This window comes from Crinia signifera, chromosome 11 (assembly GCF_055691185.1).
Source record: "Crinia signifera chromosome 11, ASM5569118v1, whole genome shotgun sequence".
NCBI classification, from domain to species: Eukaryota; Metazoa; Chordata; class Amphibia; order Anura; family Myobatrachidae; genus Crinia; species Crinia signifera.
This window is the reverse complement of record NC_139227.1, coordinates 123408765-123431651: the sequence shown is the minus strand read 5'-3', so window position 1 is coordinate 123431651 and position 22887 is coordinate 123408765. Positions and strand designations below refer to the sequence as shown.

Here is a 22887-nt window from a genome sequence, read left to right as displayed (position 1 = left end):
GTAGCCAATCAGAACATTACAATATTTATAGACCAGCCTGAAGCCAATCAGAACATTACAATATTTATAGCCCAGCCTGAAGCCAATCAGAACATTAGAATATTTATAGACCAGCCTGCAGCCAATCAGAACATTAGAATATTTATAGCCCAGCCTGCAGCCAATCAGAACATTACAATATTTATAGACCAGCCTGCAGCCAATCAGAACATTATAATATTTATAGTCCAGCCTGAAGCCAATCAGAACATTACAACATTTATAGCCCAGCCTGCAGCCAATCAGAACATTACAATATTTATAGACCAGCCAGTAGCCAATCAGAACATTACAATATTTATAGACCAGCCTGCAGCCAATCAGAACATTACAATATTTATAGACCAGCCAGTAGCCAATCAGAACATTACAATATTTATAGACCAGCCTGCAGCCAATCAGAACATTACAATATTTATAGACCAGCCTGTAGCCAATCAGAACATTGCAACATTTACAGCCCAGCCTGTAGCCAATCAGAACATTATAATATTTATAGACCAGCCTGTAATCAATACCGGTATCACAACGGTATATGGTCACTAGGTCGACAGTCAAAAGGTCGACCACTGAGGGTCGACGGGCCTTAGGTCGACACACGAAAAAAGGTCAACATGGCTTTAGGTCGACAGGGTCATTAGGTCAACACAAGCATTAGGTCGACATTGGGAAGGTCAACAGTGAAAAGGTCGACATGGGGTTTTTCACGTGTTTTTTAACCTACATGTGCCGACAGGTGGTACTTCATGCCCTACCATCCACTGGGGCATGGAGGGAGAATATAACAGTGCGGCACCGAGCCCAAAGTATGGTGAGCGTAGCGTGCCATGTGTGAGGACGGGGTGCACCTTTTCAGTGTCCATGATGACTGTGTCGACATTCTGACCAAAACATGTGAAAACCCCATGTCGTCATTTTGACTGTCGACCTTCCCAATATTGACCTGATGCTTGTGTCCAGATTTTGACCTCTTATGTCGTCCCAAGGCCTGTCAACCTTCAGTGGTTGACCTACTGCATGTCGACCTTCCTGTGGTCGACCTAATGATTCAGGACCATTGGAACATTTATAGACCATCCTGTAGCCGAGCACTAGAACAAGCTATAGAATTCATGTGTAAAACATTTCCTTTTATAAAACACATTTCCCATTTGCATCTTGTTTTCTAGAACGTCTGAGATCTTGTTTTTCAGCTAATTATAGTTTTTTTTTTACTTTATAGTTTCTATGTCTCCTCGTTAGTGCTCAGTAGCGGCTCTGGTTGCCTAGTTACTCCTTTTCAAATAACGTGTGTGTAGATTGATTCTAATGGTTGTGGGCTGGACCAACATTTCCCCTTCCGCATTACTTAATGATCTACTAACAGTAGTGACAGACTGGCACCTTCTGTCACAGGGACGCTGCCGAATTCATGTAACTGTACTGCGGATACGCTGCATTTACGTCACTTGCAGCAGGAACCAGGTGTTTACATTACCGGCAGTATGACGCATGATGAGCGCAGAAAGTACCTCTCAACCTCTACCAAGCGAAAGAAAGATGAAGTTTATCTTGTACAAGAACATTAATGATATATATATATATATATATATATATATAATTTTTGGAAGGAGGGCACTCACCAATTCGCAGATAAAACTTCAATTTATTCAATCCAAAATATTGAACCTGAGGTCTCTGTTGGAGTAAGATCTCTTGCTGCCTTGTTGCCTGTCTTGAAGAAGGTCTGAAATGCAGAGCGAAACGTTGACAATCTAAGGTTCAATATTTTGGATTGAATAAATTGAAGTTTTATCTGCGATTTGGTGAGTGCCCTCCTTCCAAAAATTCTATGTTGTGGTCTTGTGCCTTGGAGTGAGCACAACCTGGATGAACTAGTGAACTGTGTGCGGATTATCTGTCCCCAGCGGCGGCACTCAGAATGAAACAATACACAGGCTAGCTTAACGCCAACGTTTCAAATGTATACATTTGAAACGTTGGCGATGAGCTGGTCTGTGTATTGTTTCATTCTGAGTGCCGCCGCTGGGGACTTCTATTCAGCTGGATTGTATGGATACCAGTGCAGCTGTGGGAAGGCACCGGAGCAGTAAAGTTTCAGTAAGCAGGGAGTGCCAGAGCTATGCTGGACTATATATATATATATATATATATATATATATATATATATATATATATATATATATATATATATATATATATATATATATATATATATATATATATATATATATATATATATATATATATATATATATATCATAGGCAAATGCAAGGGGGGTTTCTGGTTGTCCAGAAACCACTTCTTATGGCAAGTGTGTTAAATTATGACAACAATAACACTAGTGTGTGTGTATATATATATATATATATATATATATATATATAATATGATCAATAGAGCTGCCACCACACCATGCAGTGTAAGGGACAGAGCGGAGCTGCTGCACATGCCCAGTGTACCAGCTTCTTCTACCACATTTACTGTATGTGTGGATCTGAGCCTTCAAACATCACACTGGACCAGAGAGCAGCTGCCAGGAGGAAGAGACAGGAGCCTTACCATGAAGTGGGAGATTGTGAGCTTAGGAAGTGGTTCTATTAGGAAAGTACTGGTTCTATTATGTTTGTGAATTTATTTATTTATTATGATATGTTTAAAACAGCCTATACTATAGACTATCTGTACTGTTAAATATTAATACAGGTTTACTATCCCTTATCCGAAATGGAAAAGCATTCCAGATAAGGGATATTTACGGTTTTGGGATTTTTTTTTTAACATACTTCCTGGTCCTCTGATGGTCCCCCCGGCGTCCTCTGCGTGCACCGGCGTCTACTTCATCCTTCTTTAGCGGTCCCAGGAGTGCATTGCGAGAGTTTGCAGTCACCGGCGTGCCCGCGTATCCGCACAATGCACTCCTGGGCCAGGAGTTTTGGGAATATTTCGGATACGGGAGACTCTACCTGTACTGTATTTTACACAGTATCCAGTGTATAAAAAGTCAAATTTTCTGGGCTGTTACCGCTCCCCCCAGACTTCCGTACTTACTAGGGAAGCCAATCCCTGGGCATTTTTTCAATCCCGGGATTCGGGATTGAAAAATGCTCAATCCCGGGATCCCGGGATTGGCTTTCCTAATATAAAAAACACCCTGGCCGCCCCGCATTTGCTTACTTTTGTGGCCGGGTTGCTGGGTGGGTGGGCAGTTTCATACTGCCAAGACCCCGGGTTGTTGTTTGTTGGCTAGGTGGGCGGGCTGGAGTGCGCCTTCGTAGTCCGGGAGCCATGGGGGAGCGGGACTGCGGACTCTGCAGTGTCGCTTGCTGTGGGCGGGCGTGATCTCAGCCTTCCTGCGCAGCGTGACCTCTGATGTCACGCTGAGAGGTCACGCTGCGCAGTGCTCTCCGGGTATGGGAGAAGCCGGGCAGAGTCTGAGCGTGTGCTCAGACGCTGCCCGGCATTAGACTGCGCCAAATTCCGGGATCCCGCTGATCCCGATCCCGGGATTGGCCACCCTAATACTTACTCCAATGCGCTGGGAGATTTTTAATTACATTTGGAAACCCCCCTCTAAAAATCCTGCATTTGCCACTGTGTATATATATATACTGTATATATCTCACAACAATATTCCCACACGCGCTGATGAGTATATAAAATAGTTTTGTAGGCAGCCTTATCGCTATATTTCCCTGAAGGAAGGGGAAAAGACACACAGGTATACACAACAAATAGTGATTAGCGGCTCTTTCAATAACCCTTAGGAGGAATTCTTGTCCATGATCCAAGGATGTAAGCATAAGTGTCATCAAAAATGAATTTTATTAAAGTGTTTTCAATGCGGTACTGCATCGTATTTCTGCAATACCCAACGCGTTTCGTCCTTTACAGACTTCATCAGGGGTCACAAATAAGATTGTGCAGTGAATAAAGTACCAGCTTGGTTATATGAATAGGACCAAAATAAACAGTCCCTGGAGCAAAATGTAAACAATTTAGTTTATCGGATTAAAATAGTCCTCAGTGGAAATAACCTGCACACAATAGTACTGCTGCTGACATACTAGGAAACAGTACTATCCTGTGGAGGTCATATCGAACTTTTGCATGTGTCAAACTTTTGACTATGTCGACTTATATCCGATGATCAGCATGAACATCCAGCAGGTTGCGTACGCTGTGTATATATGAAGTCCCTCAGCTCAGGGTCCTGACTCTGTAATTGCCATTGTACTCCGCTGCGATGTGGAACACTCTCTGAGTTGCTTGTTTCCAGCAGTTAAAGCGGTTTAATAAGACCCTGCTACTGTAATGTACAAGATGTTTCCTTGCCGTAAATATTCTGCTCTTTAATTACCGTCTTTACAGCATCTCTAGCACACGCCGTACGTAATTAAACAGTCGCCTCAGAGAAGTGTGCTTGCAAATTGCAGCATACAATTAGGAGATTACGGTTCCAGAAATCACTTTGACATTTTGTATAGTTTTTGTACTTGATGTGATAGCAATGTGACCTAGTGTAATGGGTACGTGCATCGCCCCATCATGGCTGTTGTGGGAGGGGGGCAGCCATGTTGGAGATTCGGGGGGAGCCTACTTTGGGTCATACGATTTATGTATTTGTAAATGGAGAGCCAACCCACCTGGAGGCACCCCAAGGTACAGAATAGTCATTGCTCAAATTATTGTATTGGCCCATTACAGGTGCATAGGTGCATGTAAGAGAGGGGTTAAATAGACGCCATGTAACATGATCGTGAATACTGTGTTCTGGTACGCAGTCTGCAGCCTGTGGCAAATGGGCACCAGACAGCGGGTGATGGAACAGCACAATGTTACGGGTAAAAGATCAGAAGCTGAGGAATCGGAGTGCCGCATTTAGCCATTATAGTTCATATCATCCAACGTAGAAAATTCCTTAATGGGGGTGTGGCCATGGAAGTGGGTGTGGGCACATATCAGGGGCTTGTCTGTCACACATGGAAACTCCCACAGGGGCTTGTTCTGTGTTTAGGAAACTCTGGGATCCCCTACCCCACTCTCTTGGTGAGTGGAGACTTGCTCCCAACACCCTGTAAGCCAGATATCCTTAAGATCTACCAACAGTTTTCATGGCTACCTGTGGGTCTGTACAATGTGCCAGTTGGTAATAACTGCACCTGTTCACCAGCTAGGTTGTCTGGAAAACGTGAACTGTTGGTAGACCTTGAGGACCTTTTTGGCCACCCCGGGTGTAGACCCAGGGGGCAGCGAGGGTGCCCCAAACTCAATCACCACTCTGTCCTAGCCAATTAGGTTTTGGATTTCCACACATGACACAAATGGTCAAATACAACTGACTGATGTATGATACTGCTTGTCAGCCATGCTCACACATAGATATCCTTAAGACCTGGATTGTTAGGGTGGCCTTGCAGACCAAGCTTGGGAATCCCTGCCATTGGCCACTACAGTGATACCCTTTGACCTTCTTATTATATTACCTGAATACAAACCCTGCTAGCACTAGCAAACCGCCCGCAAGCTACCGCTGCTTCAGGTCTATCCTCCGGAGGCCCCTCCCCTTTACTCTTATGTCTCATATGGCGCTTCATTGTGCATGATGGGCCCCAGGCCTTCTGAGACTGGCACAGTTGGGGGCCCCTGGCGTGTGGAGAGGGATTGCCCTGCCTTCGCCTGGCACTAGACATAAGAGTAATACTGATTATGTCAGTGCTTTATCTCTCGCTCTCATGTATTCAGTCACTGAGTTTATCTGGAGCAGGAAATACATTAATACAAGACGTATAATAGTAATTCTGTTCCCCGGCATCTGTGCGCGCCATGCCACGTGACGGCTCGCTTGCTGCTTTGTGGTGCACGCCATCAATGCTCATTATTCAGCCTGGCATCAGGGCATGTAATGGGCTCTGGCAGGAGTAAGAGGCTGCCCTGTGTCTGAGAGGAAGCCATGCTCCCTGTACAGCCACCATCGCTTCCGTCTCAGGCACTTGCCCTTGGATCGGAGTCTTTGCTGCGTTTGTTTAGCAGGTGCCACCAAACACTACACAACTGTGTGTGACACAAGAAACGGGTCTGTGCCCAAACACTGGAACAAGTGACAAAGTCACATATGATATAATAGGCTTTGTATGTCTCCGACTTCCTTCTCCGGCTGAGGCGGGCAACGCTTTCTTTCTATTGAAGACCTTTGTTCTCCACGTCCTGTGGGTGGCAGAGGAACCCCCTGGGCTGCCACCATCTCTGCTGGTCCGTCCATTGTTCCCCTTTATGTAACTGTGCAATCTTTGTAGCCGTGTAGCATAGTTACTTAAATATTAAGATTTATCAAAGCTTTGAGAGACAGAACCTACCAAGCAGTCAGCTTCTGTTGTTTGATGGGTTGGTACTTTTGATTCTATTTACTAAGCTTTGGAGAGAGATGCGATGAATAAAGCAACAACTAACCAGCTTCTCACTGCCATTTTTCAAACGCAGCCTGTACAATGGCAGTTGGGAGCCGATTGGCTGGTATTATAACACTGTCTACTTTATATTTTTCCAAGGCTTAGTAAATAGTTTTCCAATCATTGATAAATATCCCTTTAATAAGACTGAGAAAAGAGGCAGAGGGATCGGGTTCAACCATCAGAAACTCCAGTTGCGCTAATGAAGAGAAGAAAACCCTGGTGTGACGGTTGACATTTTGGCCTCGCAAGGGAAGAACAAATTGTTCCTATACCCAAATTAATGGGTTGGTCTCCCCCTCCTCCATGTCTGAATTGTTTCATGAAATGTAGGTTCCAGACCATGTTATGGTCAGTTCCGGAATCTGGTGTGCATAGGGTTACCGCCTTTGTGTTAAGAGATTCCCAGACAGTGGTTCGCCCCTTGACCCACCCACAGCCCGCCCCTAATCTGCCCCCAGCAACCACATATAAATATGGTAGCGTAGTGTAAGAGTAGGGTGTGGATTGTATTGTCGACCCAACTTAGGTCGACAGTCATTAGGTGGACACCGTTGGGTCGGCACGCAGCAAAGTCGACAGGGTTCTAGGTCGACATGGGTGAAGGTCGACAGGTGTCTAGGTTGACATGGGACAAGGTCGACATGGGTTTAGTGAAACAGTGATAAAACCCATGTCGACCTCGCAACCTGTCAACCTAACGCATGTCAACCTAACACATTTGTCGACCTAAAACCATGTTGACCTTGTCCCATGTTGACCTAGACACCTGTCGACCTTCATCCATGTTGACCTAGAACCCTGTTTACCTTGTTGCCTGCCGACCAACGGTGTGGACCTAATGACTGTTGACCTAAGTTGGGTCGACAATACAACCGTACACCATTATTTAGCAAAAGTTGACAATCATTATTAATTAGCAGACACGTGTGTGAGGCATTTTCAGGTTCATACAGTCAAGTCACAGTTTGTTTCCCACCATCAGAAACAGATACATACAGGGGCGGATTGGCCATTAGACCCACCGGGAAGATTCCCGGGAGGCCGTTCATAGTGAGGCCGCCGGCCCACAGCTAAAATACGCCGCTGAATGCGGCTCAGCCTCCTCTGAGTCCTGCCCGCTGTCCTCCTGCTGTCCACCTCCTCCACTGCTGCCCCGCCTCCTCCTCTAGCAGCAGCGCGGCTCCATGAAGCAGGGGGCGGGATGTCAACAGCGGCGGTTGTCATCGTCAGTGGCGGGCTGGGCAGGGTGACAACTGCCCCCCCAAGCCACTACAGTGGAACTGTTTGGGGCCGCAGATGTGCCTCGCATATATACACCTGTGGCCGGGAGGCAGTGCAGCGTGTGCTGCTGACTGCTCTAACAGCCGTCAGTGGAGAGAAGCAGGCTGGGCACTGAACGTGGCCATGACAGGAGGAGCCTCAGCTTACAAAGCTGTGTACAGTGACAGACACTCAGACAGTCCCTCCCTCTTTCCCTGGGACAGCCACCAATGAGCTGAGCTCACGCTGGCTAGCCCCTCCCCACCTGTGTCCTGACCCCAGGCTCCTCCTCTTCTCTCCTCCCGGGCATCCTCAAACCTGCTCCCTCTCTTCTCCACGAGTCACACATCACAGGAGCTGCTGGCCTGGGTGAGTGCTTTCGTGAGGGGACATGGTTGGGGATATCCCATAATAGTTGTTATGTTAAAAACATGTGTCAGTGCTAGTGCTTATGTGTGTGGAATGGACGTATGTCACTCTGTGTGTGTGTAAAACTATGTGTAACTTAAGTACATATGTGGGTGGGCCCTGTTGCTTTCATTGAATGTGTGTGTGTGTCTGAATGTGATTGTGTGGAAAAATACATGTCAGTGTTTTGTGTGTGTAAGTGTGGGGGGGGGGGGGCTGTTGTTACACTATCTGGTACCTGTATATAAATATTATTGTCTGTAGCTATATATATCTGGTATATTGATGTAGTGGTGGGTATAGAGGGGTCAGTGATGTAGTGGTGGGTATAGAGGGGTCAGGGATGTAGTGTAGGGTATAGAGGGGTCAGTGATGTAGTGGTGGGTATAGAGGGGTCAGTGATGTAGTGGTGGGTATAGAGGGGTCAGGGATGTAGTGGTGGGTATAGAGGGGTCAGTGATGTAGCGGAGGGTATAGAGGAGTCAGTAGTGTAGTGGTGGGTATAGAGGGGTCAGTGATGTAGCGGAGGGTATAGAGGGGTCAGTAGTGTAGTGGTGGGTATAGAGGGGTCAGTGATGTAGCGGAGGGTATAGAGGGGTCAGTAATGTAGTGGTGGGTATAGAGGGGTCAGTGATGTAGCGGAGGGTATAGAGGGGTCAGTGATGCAGCGGTGGGTAGAGAGGGGTCAGTGATGTAGCGGAGGGTATAGAGGGGTCAGTAGTGTAGTGGTGGGTATAGAGGGGTCAGTGATGTAGCGGAGGGTATAGAGGGGTCAGTGATGCAGCGGTGGGTAGAGAGGGGTCAGTGATGTAGTGGCGGGTAGAGTGGGGTCAGTGATGTAGTGGTGGGTATAGAGGGGTCAGTGATGTAGCGGAGGGTATAGAGGGGTCAGTGATGTAGTGTAGGGTATAGAGGGGTCAGTGATGTAGTGTAGGGTATAGAGGGGTCAGTGATGTAGTGTAGGGTAGAGAGGGGTCAGTGATGTAGTGGCGGGTAGAGAGGGGTCAGTGATGTAGTGGTGGGTATAGAGGGGTCAGTGATGTAGCGGAGGGTATAGAGGGGTCAGTGATGCAGCGGTGGGTAGAGAGGGGTCAGTGATGTAGTGGCGGGTAGAGAGGGGTCAGTGGTGTAGTGGCGGGTATAGAGGGGTCAGTGATGTAGCGGAGGGTATAGAGGGGTCAGTGATGCAGTGGTGGGTAGAGAGGGGTCAGTGATGTAGTGGCGGGTAGAGTGGGGTCAGTGATGTAGTGGCGGTTAGAGAGGGGTCAGTGATGTAGTGGCGGGTAGAGAGGGGTCAGTGATGTAGTGGCGGGTAGAGAGGGGTCAGTGATGTAGTGGCGGGTAGAGAGGGGTCAGTGATGTAGTGGAGGTTATAGAGGGGTCAGTGATGTAGTGGAGGTTATAGAGGGGTCAGTGATGTAGTGGCGGGTATAGAGGGGTCAATGAGGTAGTGGCGGGTATAGAGGGGTCAGTGATGTAGTGGCGGGTAGAGAGGGGTCAGTGATGTAGTGGCGGGTAGAGAGGGGTCAGTGATGTAGTGGAGGTTATAGAGGGGTCAGTGATGTAGTGGCGGGTAGAGAGGGGTCAGTGATGTAGTGGAGGTTATAGAGGGGTCAGTGATGTAGTGGAGGTTATAGAGGGGTCAGTGATGTAGTGGCGGGTATAGAGGGGTCAATGAGGTAGTGGCGGGTATAGAGGGGTCAGGGATGTAGTGTAGGGTATAGAGGGGTCAGTGATGTAGTGGCGGGTATAGAGGTGTCAGTGATGTAGTGGCGGGTACAGAGGGGTCAGTGATGTAGTGGCGGGTATAGAGGGGTCAATGAGGTAGTGGCGGGTATAGAGGGGTCAGGGATGTAGTGTAGGGTATAGAGGGGTCAGTGATGAATTGGCGGGTATTATGGGGTCAGTGATGTAGTGTAGGGAAAATCGCTAGAATGGGTGAAAGACGCTCAGTGTGTATGAACTGAGCATTTTTCAGCCGAGCGATTTTCCCCATCATCTCTCGCCATACAAGCTGGGCAAAAACACCCAGTGTGTATGAACATTTAGAACCAAGGCCCAGGTGCATGCCTGTGTATTTGTATCCAAACCTCTGAAAATGCAGTTTTCAGAGGTTTGACCATATTTCTCATATGCACTAAGCTCCGAAATGTGATACATTCAATAGCTTGGACTTGGTGGACATTGCCATCTTAGTGTTCATTCTAGCACCCGTCATATTTAAAAACCCAAGCAGTTCCTCTTCCCTGCCTGGGGTGTCGCTGTCTTCTGTAGTGCTGCTAGCACAGTGTGGTCTGTATACCAGCACTGATATGCAAACCAGACCTGTGCTAGAAACACCACAGCAGACAGCGACACCCCAGGCAGTGAGGAGGAACTACATGGGTTTTCAAAGATAGCGGGTGCTAGAATGAACACTACATCTGTAAAAGGGCTTCTTTTTGCAATATGCTCTGAGAGGATCCAATCGGTCTCCTCCCAGTGTCCCCTGCAGCACTTTTATCTGATGCATGTGCAGAACGGTGCAGTGTTTTGTGTTCCACTTGCCAGTTTGTGACAGGCGGCATTCTAAGCTCAATCCTGCAAAAGTTCACCCCCCACTGTCGCTCCACACCCACATTAAGAAAACCAATAATGTGAATCCCATTTTCCATTTTATAAGCTGGTAGAAAAAGCGGGGGCACTTGCTTGTGTGTGCCCCCAGGCTGAAAAATGCCAGCCAGCCCTCAGCGTATACATGTTCCGAGGCCGGCCAGGGATGTCAGCAGCAGTGGTGGTCAGCGGCTCCTCCATGCATCGGGGCTGCGCCACAGTTGGTGCCCCCAGTAGTGGCTGGCTGCCTGGAGTTCCTTCCCGGGGGAAGGAGGTAGTAGTCTATGTGCTATGGCAGCAGTGTATGTATGATTGAGACTGTCAGTGCACGTATGTATGTTTGTATTTATGCATGTATGTATGTATGTATGAATGATGCAGTTAGTGCGTGTATGTATATTTGAGTGAGAGTGACAGTGCATGTATGAATGAGGCTGTCCCTGCATGTATTTATGTCTGTATCATGAATGAGATTGGCGGTGTAAGTATGTATGTATGAATCAGAGCGGCAGTGCATATATGTATGAAGGAGAGTGTCAGTACATGTACGAATGAATGAGAGTGGTAGTGTGTGTATGTATGTATGTATGTATGTATGTATGTATGAGAGTGGTAGTATATGTATGAATGAGAGAAAGAGTGTGAGAATGTATGTCTGTATGAGTGTGTCAGTGTATGTACAGTAGGGTGCTGGACGCGGTCCCGACAGTCCGGATCCTGACAGGCATTTACCCGATGTCGGAATCCCGACTGTCAAAACACAGAATTTATGTAACACCTGCCTGCTCTCCCTTCTCTACCACCCCCTCTCCTCCTATACCCCCCTCTCCCCCTATACCACCCCCTTCTCCTCCTCCTCCTCCTTTACCACCCCTCCTATACCATCCCCTCTCCCCCTATACCAACCTCTCTCCCCCTATACCACCCCTCTCCTCCTCTACCACCCCACGTCTTCTCCTCTAACCCCTGTTTCCTCCCCTACACCCCCCTCTCCTTTTCTAATCCCTCTCGTATACAACTCCCTCCTCCCCTCTTTTATCACCCCTGTCTCCTCTTCTAACCCCTGTCTCCTCCTCTACAACCCAGTCTCCTGCTCTAACAAGGAGATGCAGCCCTCTGCTGCCAGTACCGCAGATCAGGAGGAGGTCCATTGCTCTGGATGGCGGGGAGGAAGCCTGTCACTGTGGATTGGAAGGAGGAGGCACAGCGCCAGGGATCACGAGAAAAAGCCTGGCACCGCAGATAAGAGGTTGAGGCTCTGCACCAGGGTACCACAGACAAGAGGCCCGGCTCGCCAGTGTGGGAGGAGGAGGCCCGGCACTGAAGAGAGGGAGAGCTGCCTGAGGTACACTCACCACTTTGATTGAGTGGGGAGGAAGGATTAGGAGGCGCAAAGTAATTTCTGTAACTTTCAAACACCTGACTGCTTCTGCTCTCCCTTCTCTACCACCCCCCTCTCCTCCTCTACCACCCTCTCTCCTCCTCTACCACCCCCTACTCCTCCTATACCATCCCCTCTCCCCCTATACCACCCCTCTCCTCCTCTACGCCCCCCTTTCCTCCTATACCATCCCCTCTCCCCCTATACCAACCCTCTCCTCCTCTGCCACCCCTTCTCTTCCTCTACCACTCCCATCTCCTCCTCTACCACCCCATCTCCTCCTCTACCACCCCCTTCTCCCCTCTGCCACCCTCCTTCTCCTCCTCTACCACCACACTTCTCCCCCCTCTCCTCCTCTACACCCCCCCTACTCCTATACCACTACTTCTCTTCATCTACCCCCATCTCCCCCTCTACCAGCCACATCTTCTCCTCTACCACCCCTGTCCGCTCCTCTACCACCCCTCTCCTCTTCTACCACCCCCTCTCCTCCTCTACCACCACCTCTCCCCTCTCACTGTCCCATCTCCTGTACCTCTCACCCAATCTCACTCCTATCCCTCCGTTCACCTTCCCTAGCTCCCTATGTCTCTCCCTGTAGCAACCTTTGTCTTTCTATCTCTCCCCATCACTCACTGCATCACCATCTTTTTCCTCACTCTCCTTTCACTCTGCCTTTCCAAGACATCACCTTCTGCCTCTCTCAATCATCTGTTCACTGTTACCCACTGTCTCTCTTGTCATTCCCTTTGAGGCCATACCCATGTTTTGAGGCAACGCCAACTGTTTTGGGAACATGCGCAATTAACCTCCCTCCCTTCCCTGTTATGGTGTCCCCCTGTAATTTTGTTCTGGAGCCACACTTGACGGGCAATGCATTAGTGGAGGCAACGCCGGACAGGGCCCTGCTGCTGGATGCGGCCCCACCTCCTCCCACCCCACCTCCTTCTCCCCATACACTGCAGTAAATATAAGGCCCAGCGCTGCTGGTTGTGGCGCCGCCTATTGTTATGCTGGCTCCGCCCACATGAGGCCACTTCCAGATATTTTCCAGGGCCACTTTTTGTCCCCAATCCGCCCCTGGATACATAAAAAGTGAATTCTGATTGGCGTCACATAGCAACATGATCCCACGTCAAATAGAACTCCCATCTAAATTTCCCCCAAGTATCAAAGCTTGGACAGATACAGTAAAGTGAAGAAATGAACCAAAAGTAACCAAACGGCGTATCACGTATTTATCTAACAAAGGTTATAGGACCTTACAAAGCTGATTGGTTGCTTTTGCAAACTCCGCCTCTTTATTTCTCTCCAAAGATTGGTTCAGCTCATCCCTGGTCAGGAAACCAGAGCTTCAACGCCCTAACTATAAAGACCACCTTCATATAATAGGGAGATGTGGAAAGGGGGAACTGATATGAGATAGATAGATACATTTATATTGTTTCTGTGCAAGGTAAATACTGGCTACTTTATTCGTACACTGCTATTCAGATTTCAGTTTAAACACACTTCACCCAAATCTGACTCTCTCTGCACATGTTACATCTGCCCCACCTGCAGCCTGGTTTCCCCAGTGTCTTGAATCAGGCCTTAAACCATCGCATACATTGGACTAATCTGCACTTGAAGTGATGCCTTGCTATTTATGTTCTGCGATGAACTGACAGTTTGGCCAATGATTTGCGCAGCGTCTCAGAAACCTGCACAAATCATTGTTAAATCATCAACATAGCTGACAGCTTCCAGGGACAGTTCAAGGTGCTCAAAACGCTGCCTTCCCATTGGTTGTAATCCTGATCATCCGGGCAGTACCAGCTATCTTGTTCTATATGTGGCCGCAGGTTATTCTTGTTTTATGGACTTTACGCATCATTATTTATTATAAAGCAGAGTATTTTATATACAGCAGAATGACATTGTGTATTGTTGTGTGGAAATATTCCTGTTTTTTTTTACTGAAAAATTGGGATATTCATGATGTTACTTTATAAAATGTATAGGGCCAATTGTATCAGTTCGGTGCATTGGGACTTTTTTAGTCATATAGTAGGGACTGTTTTGGATAACCCTGGACACAAGTTATTTGGGTTGTTTCGGCTGTGTGCCCCAATTCTGACATTGGGGCAAATGTATTATTGGGGCAAATGTATTATTGGGGCACATATCCTGGTGCTAAATCTGCCTCTGCTTCACCACTTACGAGCATTGACGCGAAGATTATTAATATCTCGCTATCAGTTTAACTGACAGGATGCCGGGGTTTGGGGGCGGAAACCTGACGTTTTCTGGGTATGTCTGCAAAAAACACAGGAGTTAACGGTCCATGTTGATCTAGCCCCTGCGGAGACCAATTCATGGCGTTGCACCCCCCCCCCCCCCCCATCACACATGGGATCTGTGATCATAAACTGAAGCGTAACCACATTGTGAATCACAATTCATTGCTTTCATAGACGCGTCACGGATAATCTGTGGTAAATAGAGCACATAGACCGTCTTCCCCGAGCCTTCTCCTTGGATCATAGCCCAGCGCTCATCTGCGTGGAACGTATGTGCAGCTGGTTGTGTGACTTGTACGTATAAGGAATATTACACTCTGTAGATGTGTGCGCGTGTTTATACAGTTGTGAGACCGGTTGCCAAGAAATTGTGTTCAGTTCCAAGAAGGTCTTTGGCGTGTTTTGTCTTCGATGATGAATTAGCATGTGCGTACAGCTTCAAGGGTCACCCGTGCTATTGTGACGGTATTCCTGATTTAGAGATGGACGCAGTTAATCGATTATCGGTCTTCTGCGCATGCCTTACAGTCGGTCTTCGCGCAGCTTTGTGTTAGCGACGGAGGACGCAATGAGGGTTTATTGATAGGTGCGTTTCTGTGGGAGGTCACAGGGGGAGGGGAGTGGCACATCCCTTGCATACAAATTCTCAGCATGGTGCATACACACTGTACAATTTTTTTGACCAATTTGGTTGAAAGACATTTCCATTCAACCCAGTGTCCTGGACTAAAGATGTTGACAAAAGATATTGACGACAGACGAAAGAAGAAAGATCTAGCTACAGTTTATAGGCTCTTTTTGAAAGATATTCAAATTGAGCTGCATGCACAGTTGACGAACAATCTTGATGAACAACTGGCGGGTATGCGCATCATCATTCGTCGGTCATCTGTAGTCAATATCTTTTGTCCAGGACACTGGGTTCAATGGAAATGTCTTTCAACCAAATTGGTCAAAAAAATTGTACAGTGTGTATGCACCTTAATGATGCTGAGAATTTGTATGCAAGGGATTGGTACGACAGCAAGATGCCCCTCCCCTTTTCTGCAGAGTTTGGCCGCAGATTGCATTATTCACATGGGGGGTGGAGGCCTTTGAGCTCTTTGCATGGTCGCCGCCCATCCAGAACTTCCTTCTCCTCTTGTATCTTCAGTAGCTCTTCATGGCTCCTCCTCCTCCGGCAGCTAATATTATCTGGTACAAGAGGGTTGGGGCAATGACACCAAGATGGCCATGCCGGCTAAATCGTGATTTGCTTTGTCTTAAGTGGGTGATTCAGGTTCATTCGGAAAGCACATTTGGTTTGTTGAGTTATTTTGTTTCTGTGCAGGGTAAATACTGGCTGCTTTATTTTTACACTGCAATATAGATATCAGTTGAAGTACACCTCCCACCCAAAACTACATAAGCTAGAATGGGCTACCGCCATCTAAGAATGGTGGTAGCCCCGGGACCCGATGCAATTAAAATCTGCCACTGTGTGAAGCCGGATGCAGTCAGTAAGACTACACTGGCTTCACTGTAACTGGCAATGGTTTCTTATTGGAAATCCGATCTGCCAGTCACCTGCGGTCCTATTGGGAGGTGTTCCCTCCCTCTGGGATGCCTGTAAGGGCTGCTGGGCCATACGTGCAGTAAGACAGAAATACAGTAACATTAGCACGTGTTCTATTTGCAGCTGCTGGGACTAGACCTCTTCATCTGTAAGTGGGGCACGTCTCAAATCCTCATAAGCAGCCATATTTCTTTATCAGCCATGCAGTGCTATAGACAGTAGGTTTGTCGCAGTGAACGTGTGCACCTCTTGGCGCGCTAGTCGCAGCAAATGATCCACCTTTGCCGTGAGGGAATGGTGCATGTGCCAATACTAATGCTGACCATTAGGGGTGGCCAGTGTGAAAACAATAGGCAACGTCGCTTCCCGCTTGCACACACGCGGACCCCTGCGTGAACTGAACAAAATCTCACATGCGGCGGGATTTATTATAAAGGCTTTGGCGCATTTACCATGTGCACTAAGCCCAACGATGCCAGGATTCATTGCGGAGGGTAACGCCAGCGTTTGTTGGCATTACCCACTAGAGGCCTATGTCTTTTTCCACATTGTGCTCTGAGATCGGATCCCTCCCAGCACGCCTCACGTTCGTCCGCGAATGTCAGAGCGACATCCCCGGGACCCAGATTGTCCAGCGCTTATATTGTTAGTAACTTAGTACATACTGCAATAAGTATCACTGTGGTAAGCGGCGGTACTGCATGTACCGCTATTGGTTAGTACCTCCCCCCCCGCCTTATTAGCATAAGGGAGTCGATCTGTCTTCTGCGGCTGCTGCAGCTCCCACCGCCGTCCGTGTGACTCAGAATCAACCTCTTTGGCAGAAATTTACTAAGATGGGACGTCTATTTCACATGGGATGTTGCTACGGGCAACCAATCAGATACTATCTTAGATATTATCTTGTAGAAGGTGTTAAATAATACCCCTTTTACACCAAAAATCCCGGATCCGACCCGGCATTTGGAAGAAGGATCCAAGTCGGGTCGGATCCAGGATTTACACCCTGCAGTGTAGATGGAGGCGGCGCTTGGAGATGGCATCGTCTCCAAGGGCCGGGACCGCGGTGATCCCCGCTGGAAACACCGATCGCCGTTCTGGGGGCGGACCAGCACCAAGGTAAGCTGCCAGTCCCGGTGCACCCCCCCCCCAGCCGTCGTCCAGGAGGTGAATAAATGCCACAAACAGGCATCCATTCACCTCTGTCCTGCCTCTGCTGCTGTCTGCCCCCCCGTCCAACCTGCGGACGCTGCGGTCCGCAGGTTGTACGTCCCCCATTGATGTAAATGGGAGCTGGGTCGGATGACCCGGCGTAACCATTTACACCACCCTCTACCCAGGTCCTAGCCGTGTTCTACCCAGGTCAGGACATGGGTAGAAGTCCCATCTAAAGGGACACGGCGTGTCCCATTTCCACCGCCTCTGACCAGCCGAAGTCCCAGGGTTTTGCGGCGGTGAAAAAGGGGAATAAATAAGAAGTAGATTCTAATTGGTTGCCCATAGCAACATCTCTTGTGAAGTAGAACATCTGCAGTTAATCAGATGTTTTAGATTTGTACTCGCTGCCCCCAGATACAGATTTTAGCCAGATTCTCTGTAAATCCTGTTCCAGCACACTTCTCTCCACAGACTGTATTTCCCCCGTAGACGTTACTTGCCAGCGGATCTTGTTTCCACTAAGCCTGACCTATATCCTTTTGTGTTTTCCAGTGTTTTGGACGATGAGAGCAGCAGTTTGCGCCAACAGAAACTAGACAGACAGGTGAGTTGTTATCTCTCGTGCAGTGGAGATATATGAGGGGTCAGCTGTTCAGAGACCACCAGTGAGGGTCACATGTTATGTATATATAGCATATATTCATCATATTAAATGTCCGCAAATGAAATGCATCTTCTAACAAGGAAACAAATATCACAGGTGCAGTTTACCCGATTTGCAGTGATGAAGTGATACATGTCACCTTGAATCTCCAGCTTACAAGGTCCCTACCATAGCCCACACCCGGCCTATCACTTGGGCAGCTATACCACCATCACGAGCAATGACACCCTGCCCTGGAAACACTTTTATTAGGAAGCCACAGGTGCTGCTAATCAGCCCAACCTTGATCACATCAGTTTTCTTGCTGCTTCTGCTCTAAAATTTGGACTGGATCTTTCATAGTACTTTCATGTGTAAAGATGCTGTCCCTTCTCCACTGTTATCTTCTTGAAGGTGCTATAAAATGAGAACTAAAATCGGATTGATTGCTAGGGGAAAACATATCCACTTCTAATAACCTGCACTAATATATATCCGCTTTGGTGCGCTCGAGGTTGGGAATCTCTGCCTCAGGAGATAATCCTAACAGTGTTAAAGGCAGCCCCCCCCCCCCCCCCGAACGGGACATTCCCCGGACAGGGATATGCAATACAAGCGCCATAGCAGCAGAGTTGCCCGGCGTTCATTGGTCCGTACTCTGGACCGTTACACTTTTTACCCAATCCCAGTGAGGGCAGCTGGAGACTGCTGGAGAATTCAGTGTATTGTTCTGTGCCGTTTGTATTCCTCCTATAGATAATACAGAACCTTCTTCTTTCCTCGCCAGCGGGCACTCTTAGAGCAGAAGCAGAAGAAGAAGCGCCAGGAGCCCCTCATGGTCCAGTCTAACGTGGACGGGCGCACCCGGACCCGCAGGATGAAGCAGTCTGAGGAGCAGGCACCGCTGGTCGAATCCTATCACAGCAGTAACAGCAGCACAATATATCATGGTAAGTTACCTGGGATGACGGGCGCGCCGGGCGCTTGTCTCTGGCCTGCTGTCATGGCTGACTTACAGACAAGCCGCAGTACAAAGTGTAGAACAGGCATGTCCAAACTATGGCCCGCCAGCTGTTGTGGAACTACACATCCCAGCATACGTTGACATAGTTTTAGCATTCCCTAGTAAGAAAATGGTGGCAAGGCATGATGGGACTTGTAGTTTCACAACAGCTGGAGGGCCATAGTTTGGACATGCCTTGTGTAGAACCTATATGCTTGTGTGACTGGGCCTCTTAGAAGGCATGGCCATCGACCATCGATGGTATAAAATCATCGATGGAATATGACCAATGGTGACTACTTTTACCATTGATGGAGGAGGCCAGATGGTTTCCTGCCATTGATGATATAGATCTGCTGAATTTAAATTTCCCTCCAAAATTTTGGGACACTGAGCCGTGCTCCGCCACCCAGCGCCCGCGAAGTCCCGCCCCATGCCCTTACTGGTCCACAGCTAAGTGCACACTAAAGCAGTGGAAACCATCGATGCTTCGCTTACAGATGGTTTCACACCGCTGAGGTTATCCATCAATGGTGGCCATCCCTACTACATAGAAGTTATCAGGCTGACCCAGGTGGTTCCCCCCTCTGAACAACCCCAACCCCCCCGACCAGCACCCCTGGCAGATGCCATCCTGGCCAACCCATAGTCACAGCCCTACCAGAGAGTTTATTCATTGAGATAACACGACCCAAGGAGCCGGCACAGAGAGGAAATCTCCAGTCTGTATGAACTTTCTCAGTTGGCGCTCTTACCCACTGAGGCACCGTCATGCACGCCAGGAACCCTGCGATCTCTCATTATCCCAGACAGCGTTGTTGTGGTTTCCCGCGCACTCTGTTGTCTCCTGTCCCTGACAGGACTGACATCTGCACCTCCTCGGTCTGTGTATTTAGTGGCGCTGATTAGGATAATTAATTACTATTGTTCAGCCATCTTATCTAAATCTGTCACATTGTTACTCAGGGCCCAGTCAGACGGAAGGCACGGAACACCAATCACTGTCTTTAGAAACATGATTAATGCTTGTACTGTGTCACAATAACTTAGGGGGCGATGGGATGGGGGGGGGGGGGTGTTAAATTGGTTTTAAATGATGCATTGTTCTCTCAATAGAACACTAAAGAATAATAGTCATCCCATTGTTCTGAGGGATCTGTATTAGTCCCAGTCATTAGGGGGCACTTACAAAATGACATGGGCTCTTCAAAGCTTCATCTTCAACAACCTCATGTCTCCAAGGTCCCGGTACTCCGGGCCTCCGGCTATCGTCACAGAACAAAGCGCTGTATATTCTGTGCTAGTAGTGCGCTGATGTTGGGTAAGATAATGGGTCCAGCTGTCATGTTCTCAGCTTTGTATTTGTGGGATGCAGTGGTGGATTTCCCACGTGTCTAGGGGGCTCCACTTGCTGGGGGGAGCACAGCAGGCTGCCCTGTAGGAGAACCATCCTAGGCCACTGGCCAGAAGATGCCAGGTGATTCTTATATTTTTAGTCATTATGACACACAATGATATATCGCTCATTGGCCACATCCAGTAGCAGGGTGTTCTTCAAAATATCTTCTCATAACAAGTGGCGGTTATTACCTATGGGCTGCAGGACCAGGTAAAATCCGCCACCTTCTCAGCATTTGTGAAGCTAAGGCTTCACTGTGACTGACAGTGACTTCCTATTGGAAGTCCTCCATGCCAGTCACCTGCATGACAGGCAGTCTCAATGGGAGGAGTTCCCTCCCTCTGGGACTGCTAGTCCCGGCTGCGATAGTCAGAGACCTGGCTTCCTGTAAGAAGCCACTCCCTGCCTTACCGTGCAGCCCTAGCCAGCTTATATGGGCTGCAGCCGACACAGCCCATAGAAGCTAGGCTATTGTGCATGCTGGTACCCTGGCATGTGTAACCGGCACAGACCCAGCTGTGAGTACCAAAAATTGCCCCTGTCTCAGTCTTTAAAGCAGTGGCTCCATCAGGCGTGAAGTTCTTGAAGGAGGGGGGGGGGGGGGGGGGTGCATTTGAGTTTATCTTGGTTCAAGATTACAAAGACAACACGCTCCGGAACAATCTGCTCTGGTTTGAGATTGTTCGTGTTGACAGGCAAAAGTGGCAACCAAGCAGTTCCCATATAGCCCACTAATACATACCCTGTGTATCCTTGAGAAGCGGTTCAGTGTTAGCTTTAGGCACTAGGGGGGATGAAGGGTTAGACTGTGGTGGGGGAGGGAATATTAGGGTTAGGCTGTGGGGAGGAATTGGAAGGTCAGGCACCTAGAGGGTTAGGGTAAGGTGGCAGGGTTCCGGGGTTAGGGTTAGGCACTAGCGTGAAGGGTGTGGGGGAGTTAGGGTTAGGCTGTGGGGATAGAGGGATAGGGGGGCAAGGGGAGCGTCAGTATACTTTCCTCACCCCTGTCGGGATTCCTTGTATTCTGCCAGCAGTCACCCGTATCCATCCCAGAGTAAGACAGACATATAGGTGTAGGTAAGAAGGGTGCTGATTGGGAATGGAGGGATAGATGAAGAAACATGAGGTAATACATGCTGTATTAGTGGCTACCTCTGTGGGCCGTGTCACCGTGGGTTCCCTGCCACACTCCAAACCATACTGATAGGGTAATTGGCTGCTGATAATAAGTGAACCCTGGTTTATGTGGTGGAGAATATAGATTGTACGCGGCTGACTGTATAAGTGACTGTTAATAAATAATGAGAGAGTGCAAACAACAGCTGGTGAGAGTGAGGTTATAGGGAAAGTCCTGCATATGAGACGGGGAATATCAAGGCAAAGGGGAGATTTTGCAATTCTCTGAGAGAGATAAGATATTGGCTGGAACTTTATCTCTCTCTTTATCCCATTTTACTCATGTATTTTTGAACGTCTGTATTTCAAAAAAATAAAAAATGCTAATTCACATGGTTACCAATGGCCGTCATTATAAGCTCAGTACCGTTTCATAGCTGTCATAAGTGCGTCGACATGTTAAATGGGTAATGCAAGATGTCACCAGAGCCATTGTTCTTCTCCTACAAGACTGCACCTTGATGTGTCCGTAATTAACCTCACAATGAAGGTCAAGCTTATTAAGCATCACCCAAGATCATAAATCATTTCCCAGAGCCATTTCCTGACTAAAAGAAAAAGGCCATTGAAAAATCTGTGCGATAACTCGCTGATTACTTTATAAAATGCCCTATTAAGATTAATTATGTGGTGTATTCAGCAATTATTCCTGGTATCCAGGGAATTCTTCTCCCCTAGCAACACAATCTCCTCACATTAACATCTTCCTGTCAGTTTGTAACGGCCATTTTGAAATGGTTAAGAAGATAATGATGGGGGGTTTCTGCAGGTGGGGGGAGACACACATGATCTCCCTTTGTAATTTGCTATTCGGTACAGAAGGGGTTTTACTTAAGAAAAAATGAACAAACTATTTCAGCCAGGAATAATTATTGAATTTGCCGCAGAAAACACGAAATGTTAAATATTTTTTATGAACAGATTCCAGCTTATCCCCTGCAAGTAAAGAACGGGTAACATTGATTTGTGAAATGTATTTAATATTACATTTAAAAAATATTTTTGTAAAAACATTTGATGTAAAATGATAGAAAATGCAGCTACGGTATCAGTGTGTCACGTGGTTGTAGCAGATGCACGAGGAAAGAGGGAAAGGTGGCTGCATGCGTGTTACTTTCCAGCGTTTAGTAATGCCACTGTATAGATCATTGGTACGACCTCATCTAGAGTATGGTGTTCAGTTCTGGAGGCCATATCTCCAGAAGGATATAAATACATTAGAGCTTACCTCCCAACTGTCACGATTACAGCGGGACAGTCCCGATTTTCGGGTCCTGTCCCGCTGTCCCACCCGCGGCAGGCATTGTCCCGCTGCGGGGGGTGGCAGTTGGGAGACCCCCCAATCTAATAGAATAGACGCTGTGCGCACGCGCACAGCGTCTATTCTCGTATGAAAATGAGGTTGCGGCTAATTAGCATAAGCCGCACCCTCATTTGCATACGCAACGCCCCCTTTTCGGGCGCTCCCGGTGTCCCGAACTCATCATCACAGAAGTTTGGAGGTTTGTTAGAGACTGTACAAAGAAGGGCAACTAAAA

At 47.9% G+C, this 22887-nt stretch overlaps 1 protein-coding gene across 5 annotated transcripts in view; it reads left to right on the top strand.

Annotated features, from left to right (window-relative positions):
• The window catches only part of TUB (TUB bipartite transcription factor), a 184668-nt gene that overhangs the window by 133514 nt on the left and 28267 nt on the right, over window positions 1–22887 (top strand). For 3 of the 5 annotated variants that reach the window (XM_083164653.1, XM_083164655.1, XM_083164654.1), the window contains exons 2-3: window positions 17681–17732; window positions 18559–18721. In XM_083164653.1, coding sequence (XP_083020779.1) covers window positions 17681–17732; window positions 18559–18721 — 215 coding nt within the window. Of the gene's footprint in view, window positions 1–7979; window positions 8122–11838; window positions 12098–17680; window positions 17733–18558; window positions 18722–22887 lie in introns of those variants that run through there. The other 2 variants (XM_083164652.1, XM_083164651.1) reach the window with 1 other exon arrangement.